The 23850-nt window shown below is 38.2% G+C and overlaps 5 protein-coding genes across 7 annotated transcripts; 3 read left to right on the top strand and 2 right to left on the bottom strand.

Moving 5' to 3' along the window:
* Nucleotides 1-4063: 4063 nt before the first annotated feature.
* LOC121781969 (suppressor of mec-8 and unc-52 protein homolog 1) lies at nt 4064-9824 on the top strand. The gene is made up of 16 exons (XM_042179668.1): nt 4064-4202; nt 4875-5085; nt 5205-5357; nt 5471-5519; nt 6293-6376; nt 6616-6719; nt 6872-6958; nt 7038-7091; nt 7257-7352; nt 7468-7595; nt 7724-7850; nt 7933-7992; nt 8104-8211; nt 8446-8546; nt 8949-9000; nt 9448-9824. Exons 1-16 carry the CDS (start codon nt 4171-4173, stop codon nt 9544-9546), a joined length of 1545 nt encoding a protein of 514 aa, XP_042035602.1. The 5' UTR covers nt 4064-4170; the 3' UTR covers nt 9547-9824.
* A 2928-nt stretch (nt 9825-12752) lies between these two features.
* On the top strand, nt 12753-14587 carry LOC121770682 (GDSL esterase/lipase At1g71691-like). Its single transcript, XM_042167451.1, has 5 exons — nt 12753-13031; nt 13180-13301; nt 13587-13826; nt 13906-14155; nt 14265-14587. Exons 1-5 carry the CDS (start codon nt 12767-12769, stop codon nt 14483-14485), a joined length of 1098 nt encoding a protein of 365 aa, XP_042023385.1. The 5' UTR covers nt 12753-12766; the 3' UTR covers nt 14486-14587.
* Nucleotides 14588-14688: 101 nt separating this feature from the next.
* Nucleotides 14689-16840, bottom strand: LOC121769773 (GDSL esterase/lipase At1g33811-like). Its single transcript, XM_042166533.1, has 5 exons — nt 16406-16840; nt 16185-16309; nt 15663-15911; nt 15196-15454; nt 14689-15116 (listed from the first exon to the last, which is right to left on the bottom strand). Exons 1-5 carry the CDS (start codon nt 16656-16658, stop codon nt 14893-14895), a joined length of 1110 nt encoding a protein of 369 aa, XP_042022467.1. The 5' UTR covers nt 16659-16840; the 3' UTR covers nt 14689-14892.
* A 462-nt stretch (nt 16841-17302) lies between these two features.
* LOC121759961 lies at nt 17303-20152 on the top strand. 2 transcript variants are annotated; one of them, XM_042155558.1, is made up of 6 exons: nt 17303-17445; nt 17585-17664; nt 18130-18277; nt 18684-18791; nt 19328-19534; nt 19856-20152. In XM_042155558.1, exons 1-6 carry the CDS (start codon nt 17356-17358, stop codon nt 19994-19996), a joined length of 774 nt encoding a protein of 257 aa, XP_042011492.1. In that variant the 5' UTR covers nt 17303-17355; the 3' UTR covers nt 19997-20152. The 2 variants fall into 2 exon arrangements, with proteins under 2 accessions (XP_042011492.1, XP_042011483.1); XM_042155549.1 differs by having other exon boundaries at nt 19310-19534.
* Nucleotides 20153-20316: 164 nt separating this feature from the next.
* On the bottom strand, nt 20317-23104 carry LOC121763369. 2 transcript variants are annotated; one of them, XM_042159388.1, is made up of 4 exons: nt 23042-23104; nt 21689-21981; nt 20759-20873; nt 20317-20563 (listed from the first exon to the last, which is right to left on the bottom strand). In XM_042159388.1, exons 1-4 carry the CDS (start codon nt 23046-23048, stop codon nt 20490-20492), a joined length of 489 nt encoding a protein of 162 aa, XP_042015322.1. In that variant the 5' UTR covers nt 23049-23104; the 3' UTR covers nt 20317-20489. The 2 variants fall into 2 exon arrangements, with proteins under 2 accessions (XP_042015322.1, XP_042015313.1); XM_042159379.1 differs by lacking the exon at nt 23042-23104 and adding an exon at nt 22296-22338.
* Between the last annotated feature and the right edge of the window lie 746 nt (nt 23105-23850).

Below are 23850 nucleotides of genomic sequence, written 5' to 3'. Positions count from 1 at the left end.
GAAGAGTACAGCCGTTTCCAGTGAAGTATCTCCATCTCCTTGAGTACAAAGCAGCTATATTAGTTCGGCAGCTATACCGAGCAGATAGTAAAATACAACAGGAATAAAGGCGAGTACGAAAAGCTATACGAAGACAAATGTAGAGAATTTTTCATTCACAAGGAAAATTTTTTACACTAGGAGGGCTTCAAGGCCATTTTACAAGGAAGAAACTAGACTAAGAGAAGGGAGACGAAATCATACTCCGCCTGCTTCGTCTCCGGCTCCTCGGTCTGGTACAGCTTCCTTCTCCTGGGCTACCTCAGCCTCGGCCTCGCCTCCTGCCGGCCTCGCCTCCGCCTCCTGATCGGCCTCCTTCTCCGGATGCCCGGCCTGATCGACTTCGGCCTCCCGCTCCAGCGGCTCGGCCTCACCCTCTCCGTTGTAAGTCGAAGCGGGTGAAACGGGTCCCACGGAGGCAAAGATAGCCTCCAGGTTCTCGTCCCGATCAGCTCGACAACTCCGGACTCGGTCTGCAGAAAGCAGGACCGAGGATGAAGCGAGCTCCTCAAGGAGCGGCAGATTCTGAAGCCGAGCAGCTATCTCTCGGCTGTACAGAGGCAGCACGACGTCGGGCCCCTGCTCGCCCTTATCGGCAATTAGCCTTACCAGACTACCGACAAAGGCCGAGAACTGGCTGCTCAAAAAGAGTCTCTCCGTGTAGGCACGGAGACCCTCTCCTTGGGCAACCACGGCGGCAGCATCCCTCCGTTTCGTCTGCTCTCGCTGGATGACGAGCTGGTTTTTGGCAAACTGAGCTTCATCCTGGGCCGAAATCCTAGCAGCCCTGGCTTTCTCAAAGTTTGCCTCAGCCTGCTCGGCCCGGTGACAAGCAGCCGCCAATTTCCTCTGCATCTCGGCATAGTCGTTGGACGCTTTGGAGAGTTCGACGGCGACGAGCTTGGAGAGCATATCATTCCTCTGAAAATGGATAAGGAAAAAAGTTAACAGAGGGCACCAAAAATACAAGACAAGCCAAGCCAAGGAATCAAGAAGACAATTCACCTCGGCGAAGTCCGTGGGCCATAAAAATGGCTCACAGATATGCTCCGAAGGAGGCGCCAAGACCACGTCTTTCTCTGGCGCCCTTGGGGGCTTCTGGGTCTTCCCCTTCTTGCTTGCCGAAGTCGACTCCGGCTTCTTTGGACCCGAAGAGGTCTTTTGCCTCTTCGGATTCTTCTCGGCATCAGGCGCCGAGCTGGTAGCCTTCTCTCTCTCCGGCTCCACAAGCTCGGAGGACTTTCTGATAGCCTTATTCAACATGAACACTGCCAAAAAGCAAGAAAGCAAAGTCAGATTTTCTTCGTTAAAGCAGTAGAGCATAAAGATAAAGAGAAATCCTCACCCTCGGCCTCTTCGTCCGAAGACGAGATGTCGAACACGACGTCGCCCTTGACGAGCTCAGACTCCGTGTATTGTTTCCTAACTATGGGAATCTTGTTGAGCTCGCCATCGAGCTCGTCCAACGGTTCAGGCCGAGGGTGACGGATAACGGACTCCGGCCCTCTCCAGGGAAAACTAGGAGCCGCGGTCCTATCATAGTAGAAGAAGCGATTTTGCCACTTCGGCCACTTCGTTTTACAAAAGGCCCTAAAGGGCTGTAAAGGGATCAAGTAAAACCAAGACCCCTTCCTCTTAAATTGAAAGAATTTAAGGATCGCCTTCAAAGACAAATCCCTTCCTAACCTACGGAGTTCGGCAGCGAAGGCCGACAAGTGCCTCCAAGAGTTCGGAGTCACCTGGCCTAAAGGAAGCTGAAAAAAATCTAGTAAATCTATAAAGGCAGAAGGGAGGGGGAAACGAAGCCCGCATTCTAAGCAGGCCTCATACACGGTGACGTAACCCTCCGGCGGGGAGTCAGCCCTGTGATCACCGTCAGGTACCACCGCCTTCCCCCCAGGAAAAGAGTATTTTTCGTAAAGGGATATCACAGTATCCTTACTCAAGATACTGTGAAAATACTCTACGGTCTTCTCCCCGGATTCTTTCCGGCTAGAAGACCCCTTACCCCCTTTCCTAACGCTACCCGACTCCGAAGAAGAAGAAGAAGACATTTTTCTTACTTTTTGAAGGTGAAGGTAGTCTGAAGAAATTTTTGAAAGCGGAAGGAAATTTTTCACGCAGAAGATAGAGAGTGCAGAAGAAGCCAATAGCAAAGGTGTTCAAATGATGAAGAAAGACGGTATTTATCAGATTTGGAAAAGATTTCAAATCATCGCACCGTTTCATATCCCACCTTTTCAGGATTCAACGGCCGGATTTTACTGTCGCATTTAATGCCGCATTTAATGCAGTCACGCGCAGGGCACGTCCCCTGACTTCAGCCTCCCCCGTACCCTTTTCCAGAATGCCGAAGTGACTCGCTTCGCCGAAGTGAATCACTTCGCTTTTCGGGGGGGGTAGTGATGGGGTACGTACTAAACAAGCCCAATAGCAGTGACAGCTCGGCCAGCCCAAAGCCCAAGAGTTCAGTTCGGCATTACCAAAGAGTTCGGCCTCAGCCTACAGCTCGGTAAAAGCCAACCAATCAAGCTCTGCTCTCAGGTCGGCATCAAGCTCTACTCTCAGATCGGCAACCAAAGCAGTTCGGTCTCGGTATTCGGCCGAACAAGGAGTTAGTGGACCCATACAGGATGTCCAACACACCCACTACCACGTGATGTCAGTTCAGGCCACGATCGTAGGCCATGACCTACGCTTCGCCCACGATCTTAGGCCATAACCTACACGACATCCACGACTTAGGGTGGTGATGCAAGCCATGATCTGAGTTCATTATATAAATAGAACTTAGATCTGATAGAAGAGGTTAGAATCTCTCTAGAGAAACAATCATATAGCAAGTCTGTGTTGTAAGCTGTATTTGGCAGATCAAGCAATACAAACCTGCCCCCATTTCTCCCCGTGGACGTAGATTTACCTCAGTAAATCGAACCACGTTAAATTCTCTGTGTCGTGATTTATTTTTACGAGCATTTATCATCATCAAAAATTCGCGGAATCATCAATACACATACTAAATTGTAACATTAATGAATTTGTCACTACATATATTTTCTTAATTTTATATTTTTGGTTGTTAAATTTGCAGATAGATGAGCAGTATGGGATGATTGAACTGCCACCAATGCTGACTAACATTGAATACCCACTAACCACTAATAGTATTAATCAGTACCCACCAATTATACCAAATCAAGAGATATACCAGTTTTAATTTAGCATTTACCCATTTATTTGTTACTATTTGGGCCTATTATTGTAAGGTTTGATGTAAGAAAATAATAATGTTGTAGTTTGTGAGCGATGAGAGACTTTGTTTAATTAGGTGCATGCCTAATTAATGAATTTTTTTATTTAAAATTTGTACTTCTGGTTTGTAAGTGTTTGTTTTTATTTATTTCCCACTATATGTGAAATCTGTTCGACTAAATTTTTCGATATTTTTTGCTTTATGTTTTGGTGTATTGGTGATATTTTGTTATTTTCTGATGTATTTTTATGATTTGAGTTGAATAATTAGTTTGATGTAAAAAGAAAAAGAGAACAAAAAAACAAAAGAAATTGCCGAAAACCAAAATTACAAAGAAGATATCTATCGTGTCATACTTTCATGTATCCTTTTATATGAAGCATGTTATGGATATAATTAGTGGACAAAAATATTTTGGAATAATTTTTTTTGAAAATAAGCAAAAAATATTACACAATTATCGAAGAACTATTTTTGTAGTTAAACTAAAATTATCCTACGTACCCAACTCATTAACTCAATAAAGATTACTTATACTAATATCGTTCATAACATTTCCTAATACACTAATATAAAATCGACACATTAACTTCCAACTTTATAAATAGTTTAAAAGGCTAAAATTTTAGTTTTATTTTTCCTTTTATAAAGATTGTCCTTATCGATTTTATATTGGTGCACTACAAAATGTTAGAATAAATGATTAAAAAATAACAAGTTAATCCATCTAATAAAATAAAGTGAGTCTAAAAAGGAAAACAAAATGGGGACTATTTGATGATCTCTCTCACACACGCGCGCACAAATTCTCTCACACACATTTTTGGGATAAAATTCTCTAGGGTTTAAGCAATTTCCACATTCTCCAACACTGAGCCATGTCTTCGACGCTAGAAATCGAAGCTCGAGAGTAAGCTTTCCCTTTTCATTCAATTGCTGAACTTCTCTACATGCCCGTATTCTTGTATCTCCAGCTCATGCAACTTTACATTTATTGATTTGACGCATTTCGATTGAATTGGAAGAGCGCGACATAATCCAAACATATAAAAGGCTTAGGGTTCATTATGGATCGTTTATTTATTCTGAGCTGCAGTGATAATTTTAGGAGGGTAGCTAGAATTTGGGAATTAGCTACATATCTGTTTTAATTGTGTCCACTTTTGTGAAGCTTCCACAAAATTGTCAGTTAAAAATTGATCTTTGGTTAAATACTTAGAGCATTAGCTAATTCGTGCAATGCCGGCTTCAGCTCGAACCAGCTGCTGTTATTAGTGGTGCCTAGTTGTTATCTCCCCTGCCATGAGGTGTTACTTCTATATTGCATTTTAAATGGTTATGGTGTTTTGTTTTGATTGGAGTGAGATGTAATAACTGCACGATAGTGAAGGCATTTTTGTTGGGCGTTATCCCTTATACTTTAACCGTTTTACTGGAACATCTTTATGCCCTAATTGGACACTCTGATTCATCCTCTTTTTTTGCATATCTGCTGGGCACTTGTTTTGATATGTTAATCAAATTGTTTGAATATCACCAAGAGTCATGAATGCGACCTTTTTCTCTGTTTATTTGTTTGTAGTGTTATCAAGATTGTACTACAATTCTGCAAAGAGAATTCTCTGCATCAGACTTTTCATACACTGCAGAGCGAGTGTCAGGTTTCTCTGAATACAGTGGACAGCCATGAGACTTTTGTTGCTGATATTAATAGTGGGAGGTGGGATGCAATCTTGCCACAAGTTGCCCAACTTAAACTTCCAAGGAAAACATTAGAAGATCTATATGAGCAGGTAGTCATATTATACATGTGAAATCATCTCCCAGCTATGGTGTTTTGAGAATTCTTTCTTCACAGTTCATTATTTGTAATTTGTAATTATTCTCATTCCCCCCCCCCCCGTGTTTACAGATTGTTCTAGAAATGATTGAACTCCGGGAGATTGATACTGCCCGTGCAATTTTAAGACAAACTCAAGTGATGGGCGTCATGAAACAGGAGGAACCAGAGAGATACTTACGACTTGAACATCTACTGGTTCGGACTTACTTTGACCCAAATGAGGTAATATCATTGTTATCAAGTCTTTCTTACCTCTATCTTTGGCTTTGGTCTTCATCTAAGCATATAGAATGATCAGAATTTGAACTAAACATATGAACATATTTTACTCACAGGTGTATCAAGACTCTACAAAGGAGAAAAGACGTGCTCAAATAGCCCAAGGTTTTATTGTTTAAATTTTTTTTGTTTCATCATATCCGTTTTCATATGCTATGCCACCTATAGTGAAGTTTGTATGTTTTTTATTTGCTCCTCCTCTTAAGCTATAACCTAGAAGATAATCTTATAGAGTTACTGATTAGGTATTACTCCCTCCGTTCCATAGTAATAGAGTCATTTTGCCATTTTGGTACGTTCCATAGTAATAGAGTCATTTCCCTTTTTAGTAAAAGTCAACACATTTTTCCAGTTCCACACATACTTTACTCTCTCTTACTTTATTGTCTCTTCATCTCTCTACCTTTTTCATTTTCCACTTTATTCTCCCTTTACTTAACTCACCTAACACAATTTTTCTCAATCTCCGTGTCGAAAAGAAACGCCTCCATTACTATGGAACGGAGGGAGTAACAAACTAGTTACAGAGTAATTGATTGTGATATTTGAGTATGTTTAGGTGGTTAACAACTTTACTGATCTCTAAGTATCTGAATTAATCTCTTGGCAAGATATGCTTCCTTTGAAGTTTGAACATTCATTAAACCCGAACTGCAAACTGGTGGGGCTTAGTTATCCTACTGTCAGCGGTTGAATACCTAGGACTGCCAAAGAGATTTTCTTATTTGGCAATAGAAGACTAAACAATGTGATACGACTACATCGAACATTGGTTGAACGTAATTAGACAGCTAGACTTGATGAGTTTGAATTTTCCATGTTTAGATTCTCTTCTTGTGATGCACACTCTTACTCACATCGTTCAACTATATTTTCAGCTGTTGCAGCTGAAGTTTCAGTAGTTCCACCTTCACGGTTGATGGCTTTGATCGGCCAGGCTTTAAAATGGCAGCAGCATCAAGGTTCGGATAGAGGGACATATCCTGTTTTTAATCTTGTTTAATTGTCTTATTTTATGTTGTGTGCTTTCGTTAAAATATTAATTGCCAAGCAGTTTACTACCATGGCACATAAGGAGGATGAGTCTGATTTTAGCTTTTTCTTTCAATTGCGGCTCCAACGATTCTTATAGCATTGTATATTCATATGGATCCTTCTACCTGGATTTTATGTCCTGTTACACCACTCTTCGCCTTTTCAGGTTTACTGCCACCTGGAACACAATTTGACCTGTTCCGAGGTACTGCTGCTATGAAACAAGATGTAGAAGATATGTACCCGACGACACTTGGGCACACTATTAAGGTATCTGGTATATCCAACTTGAATATGGATGCTGGTTTCATGAATTACATGTATTTTAGTCTTTTAGAAATTATTTTATCTTGACTTTTCTCTCCTATTTCCTTTATATGGCATTGCTTTCAAGATGCTTGATAATGGTTTATTGACTGCAGTTCGGGAAGAACAGTCATCCCGAGTGTGCTCGGTTTTCTCCTGATGGCCAATTCCTTGTTTCTTGTTCAGTTGATGGATTTATTGAGGTAATTAGTTTTTGGAGTTTCTCATTTTGTGGTTTTGTTGGAGTTTTAAGTTTTGAGTGCTCATCCTAGTGCGTTCCAGGTCTGGGACCATATAAGTGGGAAACTGAAGAAGGATCTCCAGTACCAGGCTGATGTGAGTTGCACACTCCCCCCACCCCCCAACCCACCACTCACTCTCTCTTGATGTTTTCATTTTTCATTTGGTGTATGGCGACAAGTGCATAAACCATAACGGTCATGAATTCGCTTTGGTAGACTCGGTTGTAACACCGTAAGCTAACTGGTGATAACATGGCAGGAAACATTTATGATGCATGATGAAGCTGTCCTATGTGTTGATTTTAGTAGGGACTCTGAGATGATTGCATCCGGGTCACAAGATGGAAAAATAAAGGTAAATACTCGCATGAATTTCTTTTTAGCCAAAGATACATAATGCTGCATTACTTTACTTGTTATGTGTTTTTACTGAATAGGATAGATTTCAAACTTGTTTAAGTTTGTTATAGGTTTGGCGTATCCGAACTGGTCAATGCTTGCGTCGACTTGAGCGCGCACATGGTGAAGGTGTCACTAGTGTTAGTTTTTCTCGAGACGGAACCCAATTGTTGAGTGCATCATTTGACACCACTGCTAGGTTTGCATCTTAATCTCTCATCTTAAGCTTTTCTGTCTGCTCAAGAACATTTTCCAGAATATTACCAATGCTTTGCATTGCATGGATCCATTGCTTTAGACACTTGTTGATTTTCATATTTTGTGCAGAATTCATGGCATGAAATCCGGGAAGATTTTGAAAGAGTTCCGTGGTCATTCATCATATGTTAATGATGCCATCTTCACAGCTGATGGCTCTCGTATCATAACTGCATCCAGTGATTGCACGGTGAAAGTATGTCACCTTAATTATTACTTTTTTTTTTTCTGGGATTTTCCGCTTTCATGTTTGTAATGCATGTCTCAATGATATTTAGGTTTGGGATGTGAAGACTACGGATTGTCTACAGACATTTAAGCCACCACCTCCACTACGGGTACGTGTGTTGTTAGTTGTTTGGGCTTGAAATTGTGCTACTTACACGTATTTCTGTAGTTAAGTTATTTTGAAAACTCTTTTATTCTCTTCTTCATCTTATATGCTACAGGGAGGTGATGCGTCTGTGAATTCTGTTCATCTTTTCCCAAAAAATACAGATCACATTGTTGTCTGCAACAAGACATCGTCAATATACATCATGACACTCCAAGGGCAGGTAACATATTACATATATTGCTTCTTTCCATTCTCCTTGCTTAAGTGTGCTATTTCCTAGAAATCATTTAGCCATTTAGAACATCTCATGAGTTGAGCTGTATCGATAGTGAGGGGTGTTAAACACCGTACTTTGTAGTTTAGTTGTACCCTTTTCTTGTGGAATAGTATCAAACGAGAGAACAAACTAAGTTTGCTCTGTTATATTTTGCATTTGAATCTTCCCCTCTTGAAGGTGGTAAAAAGTTTTTCATCGGGTAAAAGAGAAGGTGGTGATTTTATGGCAGCTTGTGTATCAACCAAAGGAGAGTGGATTTATTGTGTCGGTGAAGACAGGTAAGCTGAAAATGAAGTGCAACCTTTTAAATTACAGCACATATTCTTTCCCTAGTATACACTGATCAGCACCTGAAATGAAAGTTGACTTGTCTAGTGGGTTCTCTCCTGCATTGTGAATCTTTTTTAGTAGGAATTTCTTTGCCGGGATAATTATCTATACATAAAATTGTTGTACTACATGATTATCTTCAAGACATTTAGTGATATAATATAGTTTTAGGGGTAACAATCAACCAAACTCTTTTCAACCAAACTTGCACCTTCTGCGCATTGAGAATTCTATGTGGGGTTTCACTACTCTGGTGCTCTAGCTACCACTTGTTTATTTTCAGTATATGTCATATAACCTTCACTTCCTTCTCTAGAACAGGTTCACTAATTTATCCGAATTTTATGCAGAAATTTATATTGCTTCAGTTATCAATCTGGCAAGCTAGAGCATCTAATGAAGGTATGTTGCTTTCGAGTTCCAAAGCATTAATGCCAACTTTTAGAATATGTTTCTGTTATCCTTTGTTATGCTCCACACCCACTGTCTCTGAATAATTCTCCTTTGTGAATGTTTCCGTGCAAAACCTGACACTAAGAAAGGGAGTAAAGTTACTCTATTTTACCCTTAAATATTGCTTTGAAAAATCGAACAAGTAAAGAATTGGGGTTTTGGCATTAAAGAGGGCGAGGGTGAAATAGGAAGCCTGATGCCGTTTTTCTTTATGATTTAGAGGCCAATTTTATTAAGGTTTATGTACAATATGGGTCTTTTTGGGTTCCTAATTCTGTCAAGACAAGGATCTTTATATGCTCAAAATATAGTTATAGAATCTAAACCCTATCTTACTTATAATATCAAGTCAAACAAACCAAACTGAGTCCTAATTTTGTAATGGTTCAATGGCAGGTACACGAGAAGGATGTGATAGGCATCACTCACCATCCCCACATAAACCTCATCGCCACCTATGGCGAAGACTGCACCATGAAATTATGGAAGCCGTAACCCACTTTCTAGTAGGCAGTTTGCAATTCTTTCTACCGTATCACAACTTCCTATGGTTTTTTGCTTACATTTTTTCATATTATCTAGGTTGTTTGTAACAATGTATATTCCATCCTTTTTCAAGATGTTATTTAAATCGAATTACATGTGAACTTCGAAGATTCAAGTTGCGTCATCAATGACCTCTCAACTTTATTTTGTATTAAGATGGATACCAACACTTTGTAGAGACTGGATTCTTTTTTCTTCTTCTTTATTATTAAACATAACATTTGTAAGTACTGTTTTATTCTCATGTTACACTTGGTGGACAACGGCAAGTATGCAATATTTGATAGCTAGAATGAATATTAGAGTCCGGCCACTTTTCCTTCTTAATTGTCATAAATTAAGTTCATTTTTGTCACATTATTTCTTATTTTGAAAATACTAGTACCATTTTTACTTTTCATCGAGTTCGTCAGTTCGAGATAGATATATAAAAGAAAATCGAAGTTTTAAAAAACTTAAAATACAAAAGAAGTTTAGGTATTAAGTATATACGACAAGATTTTCCAACTCAAAAATAGCTCTATGCACTAAACTTAAGTCCCATTATTGTTGAGTCGTTGACTTTGTGCTAGTTGAAATACAAATGTCTCAACAGCTTTTCATTAATATGATGAGGTAAGACATAATTTTTTGACGCATAAAATTTCACGTGACCAACTATATTTGATATAGGTATAGGAGTATAAGGTTGGTTGTATTGCTTTCCATATCGAATTTATTGTACTCAAATTTGATTCAAAGATCTAAAATCATAATTAAGGTCACTTAACCTTACAATTTACCTTTTCCTCGAAACGAAATAATTGAATAATTCGACCTTTGTCGATAAACGTAAGTGTGCAACGGCATCAACTATCCCAATAAATTGAAGTGTAACGTAAAAATAAAACTAAAAATGATAAATAAAATACAATAAAAGCCAAATTTGCCATAAAAACTTTGAACTTCGGTCAATTTCTTGTCAATTTTGTAACTTACATAAGTAGTCAATTTCATAACTTTGACATTTTTTTTAATTATCTACTTAATTTGTATTTGGGAGAAATTGTGCATGACCTGAAAGCAAAAATACATTAGCCTAATTATTTTGTGTTTTTTAGAGTTATATCCATGTCTTTTGTGAGTGTTAGTGGAAAAAATGGGATAATTGTAAAAAAAAAGTCAAAAATTGAAATCAATGGAACAATTGAAAAAAGAGTATGGGCCAAAACTGGTCCTGAACATATGTTCATTTTACGATTTTGGTCCTAAACTTTAACTTTTGAATTTTTGCATCTCGAACATTTCAACTCGGATCACAATCAGTCCTACACTAACAGTTCTGGTAACTTTTAAACAGTCAACAATTTTAATCTGATTTTAACCGATTAAAGTAGTTAATTATGATTTTTTATTATTTTAAAATTGATATCTTGTATTCTAAATTATTTGATATTATTTGTTTTAATTAGACCACCCTCCACTCGACAACCCCACCACCGTTGTCGCCGCATCCAACCCCCCAAACGCTAGCGCCGCCCCAGCGTCCGCCTCGGCGAGATCGGCAGCTACTCGCCCTACGACGCCCCCTCTCCGCCCCACTAAAACCTCCACCTGGCGCTTCCACAAAGACCCAACTGCTTTAATCGGTCAAAATCGGATTAAAATCGATGACCGTTTAAAAGTTAACGGAACTGTTAGTGTAGGACCGATTGTGATCCGAGTTGAAATGTTCGGGATGCAAAAATTCAAAAGATAAAGTTTAGGACCAAAATCGTAAAATGGACATATGTTTAGGACCAGTTTTGGCTTTTACTCTTGAAAAAAATATCAAAATTATGATATGGGGTATAAATTATAATAAACTATTTCTAGAATTATGTGATTGACCTGAAATTGACCAAATTTCATAACTTTTCAGGTAATTTACCCTAAAATAAATAATAATGTTAATAAAAAAAATCAAACTCAGCAGTAGTTAGTCAATTGAATTGCATGTCTGAACAGTGAAACAAACTTGAAATGGAATACGTTTGCCGTCGACAGTTTCCAATCACTTTGTTCTTCCCTTGCTTCATTGAATGGTTAGATACAGCAGTTATCTTCTCTCTCTTTTGAAATACTGTAGTTGACATTAGGAAAAGCCAACCTTAATATTGGTGAACATTAATGTCTTTTCAATCGATACGTGTTTTCATAGTATGTCTGATCAGTTGACTCTAATTTAATGTCTGCCTCAAAATATGCTATATTTAGTACTTTTCAAAACGTGCATCTAAATTCGATAAGCTGTGATTTTGTATATGGTAAATCTTCGTCCCACTCTAATGGAAGCATTTCTACTTCGACATGAGATTTTATATAGTGCTGTTTTGTGAATAAAGAAGAGAGAATAGAATAAGAAAAAAGAGAAAAAGTAGAGAGAATAATGTTTTTATATTTAGAAATGTGTAATTTAAAATGGGACATCCCAAAAAGGAAGATGTGTCACCTAGAGTTAGATGGAGGGAATAGTAATCATACTCTCTCCTTCCACAAATGAGAAATATATGTAAATGAGAAATATATGTAAAATACAGATAGAGGAGAAAAAATAGATAAAATATTAAAGAGAAAGAGAAAAATTAAGAAAGATGAGAAAACAAAGAAAAAGAAGGAGAAAAATGAATAAAGTATGAGAGAAGGCTTCTATTTTTAAAATGAAACTAATTTTTATGGACATCCTAAAATAATAAAATGAGACTATTTTTATCGACGAAGGAAGTATTCCACAATAAAATTGATAAACTAAGAGAGAGAAAAAGTGATCGAAATATTATTAGGCGAGAATGAGTACCACCTAATTATAGAAAAAAATATTTTCTAAACTAGAAAGTACATAAAGTTTCAAATGATTCAATGCATGAGACCAAAGTACTCCAATAGCAAATTTCAAATTTCAAACTGAATGTTGCAAATGCAATTATACTCCAATACTCGAGAAAGCATGCATATGAAAGAGACAATAGAATTCATTTATAAACAGTAGAGAAAAAGTAATTAAATATTTTGATGCATATTTAGTGCAACATAATACAGGTGAGTGTATTTACTCCACCCCCAACCACCACTTTCCTCCGCCTATTTAACCCCTCCGCCACCCTCCCTTTTCCCACTCATCATCCCTCATCATTACTATATTCCTAGAGAGATGGCTAACACTTTGTTCAACTTTTTCATGCTTTTCCTATCTCTCACTGCAGGCTTATGCTATGCCCAAGATGCAAATGGAGGAGGAAGAAGAAGAAAACCTTTGGCCCCGGCCATGTTTGTCTTTGGCGATTCTCTGATCGATAGCGGCAACAACAATAACTTGCCTTCTTTTGCTAAAGCCAATTACTTTCCCTATGGTATCGATTTCAACGACGGCCCCACCGGAAGATTCTCCAACGGCTACACCATGGTCGACACCATCGGTATGCATGCATGCTCTTAGTTCGATTAATTCCCTCCGTCCGCGATTTAAAGGATTATTTGACTTTTATAAATTGTTAGAATTTGTAAAGAAAAGTTGATGAAAATATGTCTTTAATATGACCTTGCATAAATGGGTGGTACGTGCAGCTAAATTGCTTGGACTTCCGTTGATCCCTCCTCACTCGGAGGCTTCCGGCAAACAAATGAAACATGGAGTTAATTTTGCGTCTGCTGCTTCTGGAATTCTTGACATCACTGGAAGAAATTTTGTGAGTTTTTTTTTTATAAATATAAGTATTTCTCTTCCATGCAAATAAACGTGACACTATTAGAAATATTTAGATAGAAATTAAAGAGTATAAGAAAAGATCGTCTATACATAATTATGAAATTGGCCGTTTTATATTTTTACTTTAATGGCAATAATTAAATTCATGAACATTTTACAATTTTTATAATTAAATGATTAATGGTGTTATAGTATCTGATTAAATCTTACAAATAAAATATAGGGAGTATCAAAATTTATTTAGTAATGTGATGTGGGCATGCAGATGGGGCGAATCCCATTCAACCAACAGATCAGCTACTTCGAGAACTCTCTCGACCAGCTCACGGGCCCCCTCGGGGCTTCCGAGATGGCCCATCATCTGTCGAGGTGCATTTTCTTCATCGGAATGGGCAGCAACGACTACCTCAACAACTACCTCTTGCCCAACTACGACACCAAGAATCAGTACGACGGTCAACAATATGCCGATTTCCTAGTCAAACAATATTCCCAGCAGCTCATGGTAAGTCAGGGGCAGACGCAGAAAAAATTAATTCCTTTGTCTTATAATTTTTAAAATAATGATGACTTCTCGATTGCAGAGATTGTACAATCTAGGAGCTAGGAAGTTCGTGGTAGCCGGATTAGGGCAAATGGGCTGCATCCCGAGCATTCTAGCACAGAGCAGGAACGGGTTGTGCAACGAGGAGGTGAACAAGCTCATTCTCCCGTTCAACATGAACACGAAGGTCATGATAAACAACCTAATCCGAACTCTTCCCGGTATCCGATTCTCCTACATTGACATCAACAACATGTTCCAGGATCTCCTGGCTAATGCCAGGTCATATGGTATGGGGACGCCTATAATTGCAACATTAATTTAAAGACTAATGTTGACGTTTTTAAATAGTACTACTATAGTAGTAGTAGTAAATTTGATTGATTTATTGATGTGTAGGTTTCAGTGTTGTGAACCGTGGGTGCTGTGGCATCGGGCGGAACAGGGGCCAGATAACATGTCTCCCGTTTCAGAGGCCGTGTCGTAATAGGAACCGGTTCATTTTTTGGGACGCGTTTCACCCGACCGAGGCCGTGAACGTCTTGTTTGGGAAGAAGGCCTTCAATGGCAGCAGTGATGTTGTTTATCCTGTCAATATAGCCCAACTTGCTCGTCTTTGAAGTATAATGCTTTTTGTTGTTGTGATTTGTAGGTCTAATTTTGTGTCTTTTGTAAGAAGAGAACATATTTTGTTTCTATTTCAATCATGATTGTTAGCTTAATGTGACCAAATGTGGAGAATTGAACTTGTCCTATGTAATGAAAAAACATAAAAGTAAAAATTAAATAAGGGAGCTTATTTTATTCTACTTGTGCACTTGAATTTATTTTATTTTTATTCCAATAAGATTTTAATTGCAACAAACAATAGTTCACATTTCATCGACAAATCATCAAAATTACAGTTATAATAAGGAAAAGGAATGGCTATTACATAGTAATACAGAAAACTACAACATTTGAAAGTGAAATATGGTTATCCATATTTTTTGGAATACGCTAAAAGTTGGGGTCTTGGATCCCGTTGCTAGAGCGAGGCTAACTGTTGTATATTCATAGGGTACGCATGCGATCTCGTCTTAGAACCGTACGCTTTTCGGGCGAGAATGAAGTTCGCGGCCTCAGTCGGATGAAAAGCGTCCCAGAACACGTACTTCCCGCGCTCGTTGCAAGGCATTTGAAGCGGAAGGCACGTGATCTGCCCGTTGTTCTTCCCCACGCCGCAACACCCCTCGTCAATCACTTCAAATCCTATTCCAAAACCATAAATAATTTTTTTTAAAACTACTTGCATTATTAGTCAACAATTTTGCAGTTGCAAGACTAGTACCATATGTTCTTGCATTCTCAATCAAATCTTGGCTGCTCTGAAACGAGTCGAGATACACGAATCTGGCGCCTGGAAACCGGCCTCCATTGAACCGGTCCACGACTCTTCTGAGGCCAGCGTTGAAGAGGGAGATCGCGCTGTTGATTTCCTCGTTGCATCGGCTGTTATTCCCATCTAGTCGCGCGAGCTGATACGGTATGCAGCCTATTGGTCCGACTCCGGCCACCACCACCTTCCTCGCCCCCAAATTGTATAAGTCCTAATCATCAACATGCAGTGACGAAGCTAGGATTTTACAAATCGAGAAATAGTATTTTTTAAAGTACAATTACCTAAATAACTAACTTAATAAATTAGAGACAAATAGTAGTCATTTTTGACTAGTTGACACAATTCCCACAAAATTGTAAATTCGATGTAAAATCATCGAATTTTTCGAAAAATGGAAGAGAATCTTGAAATCGAACCGTTAATTGTTTGGTGTAGTCGTGAATGAGGGAAGCTGCGTAGGCTGCGGGAGTGTATTGGTCACCGGTTGAGTAGTAGTCACGCATGAAGTAGTTGTTGAGATAGTCGTTGCTGCCTAAACCTGAGTAGAAGATGCATTTGCTTAGGTAGTTGCATAGGCTGTCGTTGTCTTCATTGAAGTATCTCCTTAGCTGCCGCACTGTCTTGGCGAAGCTCGAGACTTGTTGGTTCATCGAGGAGTGGTCACCCTATGGCAAGGGCGGATGCAGAAATTAGTTTTCGGGGAATTATAATTGAGAAGAGGTGATAAAATTAAAATAATATCAAACGCATGTATAAGGTTTTTTTTTTTGGTAATGAGTGCTTCGGCACCTTAGCACGACCCATGCATCCATTTCTGAAACCGTAACCGGAATCGAAATCGGAACCAAAATTTGAATTTAGTTTAAATTTTGAGTGATTGATGTGTATTTTTGTTTCCATTCATTTAGGCTTAATTACCTATAAAGATAAAGACATACCAAATTATTTCCCGTTTCATCTCGTATTCCAGATGCCCCCGAGGCATAATTCACTCCCTGCAGCAAGGCTCGGCCACGAGCCTCGACGTACGGAGGAATGTAGTTAGGAAACCCCAACAATTGAGCTGCAAAATATATAAAATAAACATAAGATATTATCAAAGTGCAAATTACTTAGAAAAATTCGTGATCGTGCAAAGGGTAAAAAGCGACCGAATTACCTAACACGTCAACAAAGGTTCGGCCGTTGGTGAAACGTCCCGTGGCACCGTCCGAAAAGTCGACCCCATAGGGGCTATAGTCCGCCCTAGCTAGAGTCAACATGCCATTGTTATTGCCATTGTCTACTAATGAATCTCCAAATATGAAGAAACCTCGCACTTGTGAACACCCATTGTTATTGCAAGCCTTAGCATTTGCTAAGTGCAAGAAAATGAGGATTGTCCACAAAAATATGTGCCGGAAAATAGACATTTCTTGCAATGTGTTTTTTGGAGGTGGTGGGGATTTTGGGGGTGTTTTTGGTGTTTATTTATATTGAGATTCTTGGATTCGAGAGAAGTTGGAATCCGTGATTGGAAAATTCTGTTTTAGGTGTAGTTCATGAATGAAAAATTGGTTGTGTTTTTACTAGAGTTTTTGCGCTAAAATGAGCGGTGATGAGAGCTCAAATCTCGTGAGCAATTGTGTTTGTTTGTTGGTAAAGGTGGGTGAAATTTAATTAATTTATCCGTGAATCATGAAATGTTAGACGTTGGATCATATGTATAGAATGATACTTTATCCATCGCGGTGTGTGTATTGGGTAAATTAATTTGACAATATTGTTTTGGGGAATGGCTTCCATACCAGCAGAAAATGTAAATTAATTATGCTGCAAACTAGGGTTGGATATACGTATGAGGATAAAATAATTAATATCCAAATTGCGATTTTTTTCAGAAATATTTTTCTAGAATATTTTTGGATTTTTGGATTTTTTTAGTTGGGCTTTGAGAATACTTTTTTATTGGGCGTAAAGCCCATAACCTAATAAGATAAAAAGCCTATAATTTGGTCACTTTCACCTCAAAGCTTTTCATTTTTTTATTATTATATATTTTAATATTTTTAACAAAACAGTGTTGTGATTGTGATCAGACATAACCAAAAGAGCAAGAAATAATGATCAATGGAACTGAAGCTTAGCCAATCTTCTCTTCCAACACCCATCAACAATCCATTTCCTCTCATTCCCAAGCAGTTTGCTCTATTTTCTCAGGTTTTTTTTCTCTGTACGAAATTTGCTCTTCTTTAAATTTCACGCATTTAGCTGTTTTCTAGGGAACTTTATTTGGATCAAAATTTGTTTATTTTTCTGAAAAAACTGAGGTAATTGTTGTTGGGTTTTTATTTTACAGAGATGGAAGCTTAATATTCAGAGGATTGCTTGGAAGGGCCCTTTCATGAGCAAGAAAATCTTGGTTCATGTAGTTAAAGAGTAAAATTTTCTAGAAGCATTTTTTTTAATTTTAGTTTAAAATTGTTGTATTTTTTGCGCATTTGGGAGTTTTTTAGTTCTGTAATATGAGCTGCACTTCATTAATATTTTCTCTCTCTTTAAGGTTCCTGATTATGCCTGTTTTTTAAAGTGGTTGTTTATTGTTTTTGCACCCTGTAGCTGCATTTGGTAAAGATTTTAGCTTTTTATTTAGATTTTTTTTAGGTTGCTGTGCTTTGTGTTTGAAAATTGGAGCTGCATTGATAAAGATTTTAGCTTTCTTGAACCTTTTTTTTGTTATTATCCTTCATTTGTGGATTTTTTGTTGTGTTTGAACAATGGAGCTGCAATTAAACAAGATTTTAGCTTTTTTAAGTTTTATGTTGAAAATTGGAGCTAGATTTTAGTGTTGTTTAATGGTTTTTTATTATGCCTAATATTTACTTGGGGTTTTGAACATGGTAGAGGTGAAACTCTGACTTCAATTTCAAAACTGTATGGGGTGCCAGTTCTTGAAATTGCTGATTCGAATAAGGAGATTGTTGATGTTAATGTCGTATTCGAAGGCCAACAACTCAAAATCCCCTCTGCTGCTTCTGAATGTGCTCAACTGGTTAGCCTTTTTCATCTTCATTGTTGTTCAGTTGCTCGATTGCCATCATTTCTCGTATAATTATCTGCCTAAATGTTTCTAAAAATTGTATGGTTCGGCTTCATATGTTATGTAAATAAATCTTTGCCAGAATAATGCTTGTTGAGACCAAAATTGGGAACGGAACACGATTTTTAAAATGGCCAATATGGGAGCTCATAACCTTTTGTAGCTTGCTGTGGTAAACATTAGAAGAAGAAATGCAGCCGAATTTGAGTTTTTGATGTTTTCGATTAGTTCCTATACTATAACATAGAAAATAATGGATGTCTTGAACCAAATGTGTGAGATATTTGTGAAGAATTGAATGTTCTTGGATCGATCTTTCTCTAGTTCGATTTTCTTATGTTCGGTCTTTCTTTATCAGTGCGACTTCGAGGGACGTCCATTGCCAAATGAATCTCCGAGGTTGGGATTTCAAATCAGACAATGGAAGAATCAGATCTCCACTCTGCCATTCCATCAAGTTCCCATTGTAAGTGTTTCCCATTTCCATTTTCATTGTTTACCTCAAACTTTTCTTTCGAATTTGTTTTTAAACAAAATGGGATTTCTTAGAAATGTCTCATGCTTTCGACAACAGATCAGTACTCAGATTTAAAAAATGGTTATATTTCGATTCCAATTTCTAGCATTGATATCTTACACTTTTGATAATGACGTATTAATGCTGATAACTTGTGCAAGTTGCTATATAATTCTATCTAGCTGAACTTCGGTTCTGCTTAAGATCATTCCTTTTGATTCTCCATTTTCTTGATATTGCACCAAAACAACCCAACAAGCATAATATTTAATAAAATAAGAGGAAGTTAAGCTTCAAGCGTGTTAGAAACATGATTTTCATTCACATTTTAGCATAAAAAATGCACCAACAAAGTGTAGAGAATCCATGTTTGTCCCTAGTATTTGCAGTCAATTTACTGGGTATTAATATGTCATTACTGAAAGTGGTATTTACCCTTTATCTTTATGTGGATATTTCTGTTCCAACCTAAATTTGATGATCAGGCTAAGGCCTTCAGCTCATTTCCCGTTATGGTTGCTGCGGTGGCCTTTTGCATTGGATGCATAATTGCCGTGTTCCAGATCACGCAAGCTAAAAACTCGAGGCATAAAGCTGCGAATAAATTGACTAACAGCGCACGATGGAGAACTGCTCTTACCGACTTGAGAGATCCAGACTCACTGCATACTGAATCTCCACCAGATTCTGATGTAAGTAAAAATCTCGTTTGTGAATTCGTTATACCTTTCACTTTCATAAAATTCACTGCTTCTGCAAGTTAAGCATCTTGGGACAATGTTTCAAATGAGTCCAGATATATCCCGTATAATAGGAATCGTTTTCAGCCCTTAGATTGTGAAGATCTATGATGAATTCATCACTTTGCTTGCTTAATGAATTCGTCATCAAGGGTTCGAATCCTATAGGTGGCAAATCCGTAATGCTTCGTTGAGGTCTATTTATACGTGGACTCTCTTGAACCAAAATAGAATGCCTAATCTTAGACTTTTTCGCTCAAAACATTGCTGCAGTTGTTGCTAGATGACGAAGAGCAGCTTCACTTCGAAGACTCGTCGCGTGATTTTAACGAGCTTGAAGGCGACTACGAGAAATTTCTTTCGGAATGTGGAATGAGCAGTTATGGCTACTGGCGTGGGGGTTCACCACAGTAGAGATTCCATCGATTCTGTATTCAGTTTTCTTTGTTCAGTTTTGTTGTTGATATCATCAATGTTTGCTCCTTTAAATTATATAGGAAAATGTTGTTCTCATAAGATAATTTGTACGAGGTACTAGGTGGTAAATAAATGTACAGGGTTTCTTCGTCATTGGAAAATCGTCTTCCATTTTATGCTTCGTTTGACTTGGTACGAGTTATAACTACATTTTGAGGAGCTTATAAGGATTTTTTTCTTGACAAAATAGAAAACCTAATTGAATCTTAAGATTACCTAATCAAAGCCAAAATTAAAACAATATTGCCCAAAAAAAATTAAATGCAGAAAGCTCATTACTCATAATCCTGAAATCAATAAAGATACAAAATGCTTATTCAAATTGCAGAAACTTTAGAATAATTCAGAATTCAGATGTATACAAGGAAAACCACAGCTCTTTCTATGGTGAAGATTTGCAAAGTTTTCTACCAAGAAACATATCAACATCTTAACGAACTTTACGAGCTTTCTCTTCCTGCCCTAGCCCGAGCGATTTCTGTGCATCTGCTATACCGTCGGGATCTGGCTCCAGCAAACGATAGAAAGATAACAACAGTCAAACTAACATATTTTTTCAATTCTCTTTAAAGCTTTCGCCTCTGGTTTGAGACGTCAAACAGGATTAATCATGGATCATTTCAATCGATATAGATGCATAAAACGAATGCAATAGGAATACAACAAGATGATAGTGTGAAGAAGGAGGCTCAGACTCACCAAAGAACTGTGTAAAGATCCTTGTGAAGAAAGACAAATTGCGCGAGACATTATATGCCATTGTTGGAGGAAGGGGCTTCACAACCGTATCAATGCTGAATACGTTTTGAAGGAACTGCAGAAACACAAGATAACTTCATTTCATCACAACAAGAACATCACAAGATGGCAGTAAACAGCAGTAATAGGTCCAATGCATCCACAAACAATGGAAGGAGTTCTTATATTTCTTCTAGAAAAAGATTGCCAATAAGAAATGCTCATTGCCAAACTATACGACTTGCAGTAGCACGACACAACACAAGTGTCTTGAACTTAAGTAGCTCCTTACTAAGAAAGAAGTGAAGAAAGAAAGATAGCAAATCTAGTACTAGAAAATATCCCCAACTTATGTTTTCACTTCAAAAGGTCTCGACTTTAGAAAAACTTTGATTCATGTCCCGTTTTACAAAATCGACTGATCTTTTGATGTGATTTTAGGACTTGATTCAGTTTTTTAGGCGATTCTCAAGCATACCGCATACATAATCGTTTGATCATTCACTCCTCCAAAAAACTAAAGCAAATGAACCTTGTCATCTACAATAAAGAGCATTTTCAATATCAAACATCTCTGCAACAAACTATCATAAAAAACTAGATATCATTTCTTAGCTGCTCTCAAGCATATTAGAACCACGAATTTCTGATCAAGAAATACCAATTCAGAATGGACTGATCGAATTGAACTGATCTTTAACAGACATTTCCTCAAACATCTCGTGCGCAATACTGAAGTCTTCAAACTAACTAACACACACTTTGACTTTAAAAAGAGTGACAGAGGGAGAGAGCAACACCCAAAAACCACAGATTTCAATTTGCAAAATGCACATAAAAACACTGAAAGGAAAAATCGATAAGCAGAGGCAGCTTTCAAATTCAATTCACCTGGAAATTGCGCTGGAAGCTGTAGCGCAGCTCGGGGTCGATTTCAGTAAGAGAATCCTCTCCAACGGCGTCGTTTTTCGAGCCGAACTTCTTCTTTCCCGGGACATGCATTGTGGGCGTCACACCAGGCTGCGACGTCACCTTCATCTTCGCATCCTTGAATTTGTTGTCTTCTTGTGCCCCCGCCCTCCACGGCGCTGATGATAGCAGCTCTTTCTTCTTTTGCGTCATAATTGTGATTGATTTTGACCTTTTTTTCGTTCCTAATTCGGCTTCTGTTTTTTGCAGCAGAGCTGAGAATTGGAAGAAGAATAAGAGTACTGGTGGAGAAGATACGACGTCGTATTATAATTTTGCAATGTACCCAAATTTTTCATGAAACATACTCTATAATGTACAAAAAACTGTACAATCAATAAGAATCCTTAAATTCTCAATAATAAAATAAAAACACATGAAATTTAGGAAGCATGCATTATTTTTTCAAATATTTATGGACAAAAAGGTCTACTAGGACTAGTCTTATTTATGACTAGGGATATTGAAGTGCCTAATTCTCCCTTCTTGCTCAACCAAGTAACCCTCACACAACAATGCCTTTGAATACCTATCCTCCACAACCCTATCCACGTCATGCACAAACACATCACTCTCCCCCCTCCCTCTATTCCTCGCCATCAATCCAGCCGTGTAGATCGCGCTCATCCGCCCGGGCGCCCCCTCAAAGTATCCGGTCGGGGCATCCACCATGATAAGGTCCCACTCCACGTCGTAAATCTCACTTGGAAAGTTAGAAAGCGCCAGCTGGCACTTGGAGAATCTAGGGTCAGTCATGACCTTGCATTCTTCCCTTGTGGCCACCTCGAGAAGCTCGTCGGCCTTGGCCACTTTTGTGTCGTAGGCCACGTGGTAGGCTTCGAGTGAAGGGATCTGTGCCTTGATTTGCGCGATCCACTCCTTGTCCTCTTCTAGGAAAACGGTTCGGCCGCCGTGGTTGAGAGCTGTCCACGTCAAGCTGTCGTGGCCCAATCCGAAGACTAGGAAGTTGCATGGGGATTTTTTTTGGAGGATGTTGAGGGAAATGGAGATTTCTTCGAAAGTTTGTTGTGGGGTGAAGTTTAGGGTGGCATAGTAATGCGTGGGATAGGGAAGGTGGGATTTTGGTGCATGTTGTTGGGGAGTTGGAAAGAGGGGGGCAGCCCTCCAAGGCGTTCGAGGGGTGGAGGATGGCAGGAGTTCGGAGAGAGGTGTGTTGGGGGTAGGGGAAAGTTGATCGGAGGATCAAGAAGAGGAAGAGAAGGAAGAAGAGACATATCAAGATTGTCTTGAGATTGAAAGGGTTTTGTGGTTTACCTTTCATGCCTGGACAAATCGAACCGAAATCGAAAATTTGAGTGTGTGATGTTAGGTAGGGTGTGGGAGAGGGGATATTTGAAGGTTTTGTAGAAGGGAAACAAGAATTGTATGATTTTTATGGTGGTTTTGATTTATTTAGTCTTGGAATTAAAGCATTGAGTAGTAGTGTTGGTTGGGACAGGGAAACCTATGATGATTTGGTGATGTTATGTCAATTAAGTTAGATATTAGATGACAATGAGTTGTTATTTCTAATCTAACAAGTGACTTCTAAGGTTGTCGTCCTCCTGATTGGACGGATCTTTACGTTATACTCCCCTCGTTCCATAGTAGTAGAGTCATTTTTCCATCACTTACTTTATTCACCATCTTACTTTGTTCTCTTTACTTTTCTCTCTTTTCTACTTTATTATCTCTTCATTTAATATATTTAATAAGTATCTCTTTCTTAATCTCCGTACCGAAAAGAAGTGACTACTACTATAGAACGGAGAGAGTACTATAATTTTACACTACCTTAATCCATAAAATAATATTGTTCGTGAACGGTATGAATTTTAATATATAATTATTTAAGTATTACAGTAAAAAACAGTAAAAAAGTAATGTATAAAAGAGAGAAAAAATGAGGAGAAAGTTTTCATATGTCGGTGAATGAACCATAGTAGAAAAATAGGACTATTTTTCATCAAAACAAGGTATTAATTCTCAATGTATTCTCTTTTATTTTTATAAAATCATGGTCTTTAGGGTGAAAAGTTGGCAAAATTACTTTCAAAATCTCAAACTCAAAATATCCCTAGGGT

This window comes from Salvia splendens, chromosome 2 (genome assembly GCF_004379255.2).
Source record: "Salvia splendens isolate huo1 chromosome 2, SspV2, whole genome shotgun sequence".
NCBI lineage: Eukaryota > Viridiplantae > Streptophyta > Magnoliopsida > Lamiales > Lamiaceae > Salvia > Salvia splendens.
This window is presented reverse-complemented; position numbering and strand designations above follow the sequence as displayed.

Coding starts and splice junctions, on each gene's coding strand:
- LOC121770682 (XM_042167451.1), top strand. CDS start 12,767: ATGGCTAACACTTTGTTCAACTTTTTCATGCTTTTCCTATCTCTCACT. Junction 13,827..13,905: donor AATATTCCCAGCAGCTCATG/GTAAGTCAGGGG, acceptor TCTCGATTGCAG/AGATTGTACAATCTAGGAGC. Junction 14,156..14,264: donor GGCTAATGCCAGGTCATATG/GTATGGGGACGC, acceptor ATTGATGTGTAG/GTTTCAGTGTTGTGAACCGT.
- LOC121763369 (XM_042159379.1), bottom strand. CDS start 22,335: ATGTGTTTGTGCATGACGTGGATAGGGTTGTGGAGGATAG. Junction 21,982..22,295: donor GATAGGGTTGTGGAGGATAG/GTATTCAAAGGC, acceptor TCCAATTCTCAG/CTCTGCTGCAAAAAACAGAA. Junction 20,564..20,758: donor GATCTTTACACAGTTCTTTG/GTGAGTCTGAGC, acceptor TGCTGGAGCCAG/ATCCCGACGGTATAGCAGAT.
- LOC121769773 (XM_042166533.1), bottom strand. CDS start 16,658: ATGTCTATTTTCCGGCACATATTTTTGTGGACAATCCTCATTTTCTTG. Junction 16,310..16,405: donor AACCTTTGTTGACGTGTTAG/GTAATTCGGTCG, acceptor TATATTTTGCAG/CTCAATTGTTGGGGTTTCCT. Junction 15,912..16,184: donor ATGAAACGGGAAATAATTTG/GTATGTCTTTAT, acceptor CCCTTGCCATAG/GGTGACCACTCCTCGATGAA.
- LOC121781969 (XM_042179668.1), top strand. CDS start 4,171: ATGTCTTCGACGCTAGAAATCGAAGCTCGAGA. Junction 6,959..7,037: donor CAGTTGATGGATTTATTGAG/GTAATTAGTTTT, acceptor AGTGCGTTCCAG/GTCTGGGACCATATAAGTGG. Junction 7,353..7,467: donor CACAAGATGGAAAAATAAAG/GTAAATACTCGC, acceptor AGTTTGTTATAG/GTTTGGCGTATCCGAACTGG.
- LOC121759961 (XM_042155549.1), top strand. CDS start 17,356: ATGGAACTGAAGCTTAGCCAATCTTCTCTTCCAACACCCATCAACAAT. Junction 17,446..17,584: donor AGTTTGCTCTATTTTCTCAG/GTTTTTTTTCTC, acceptor TTTATTTTACAG/AGATGGAAGCTTAATATTCA. Junction 17,665..18,129: donor TTGGTTCATGTAGTTAAAGA/GTAAAATTTTCT, acceptor TGAACATGGTAG/AGGTGAAACTCTGACTTCAA.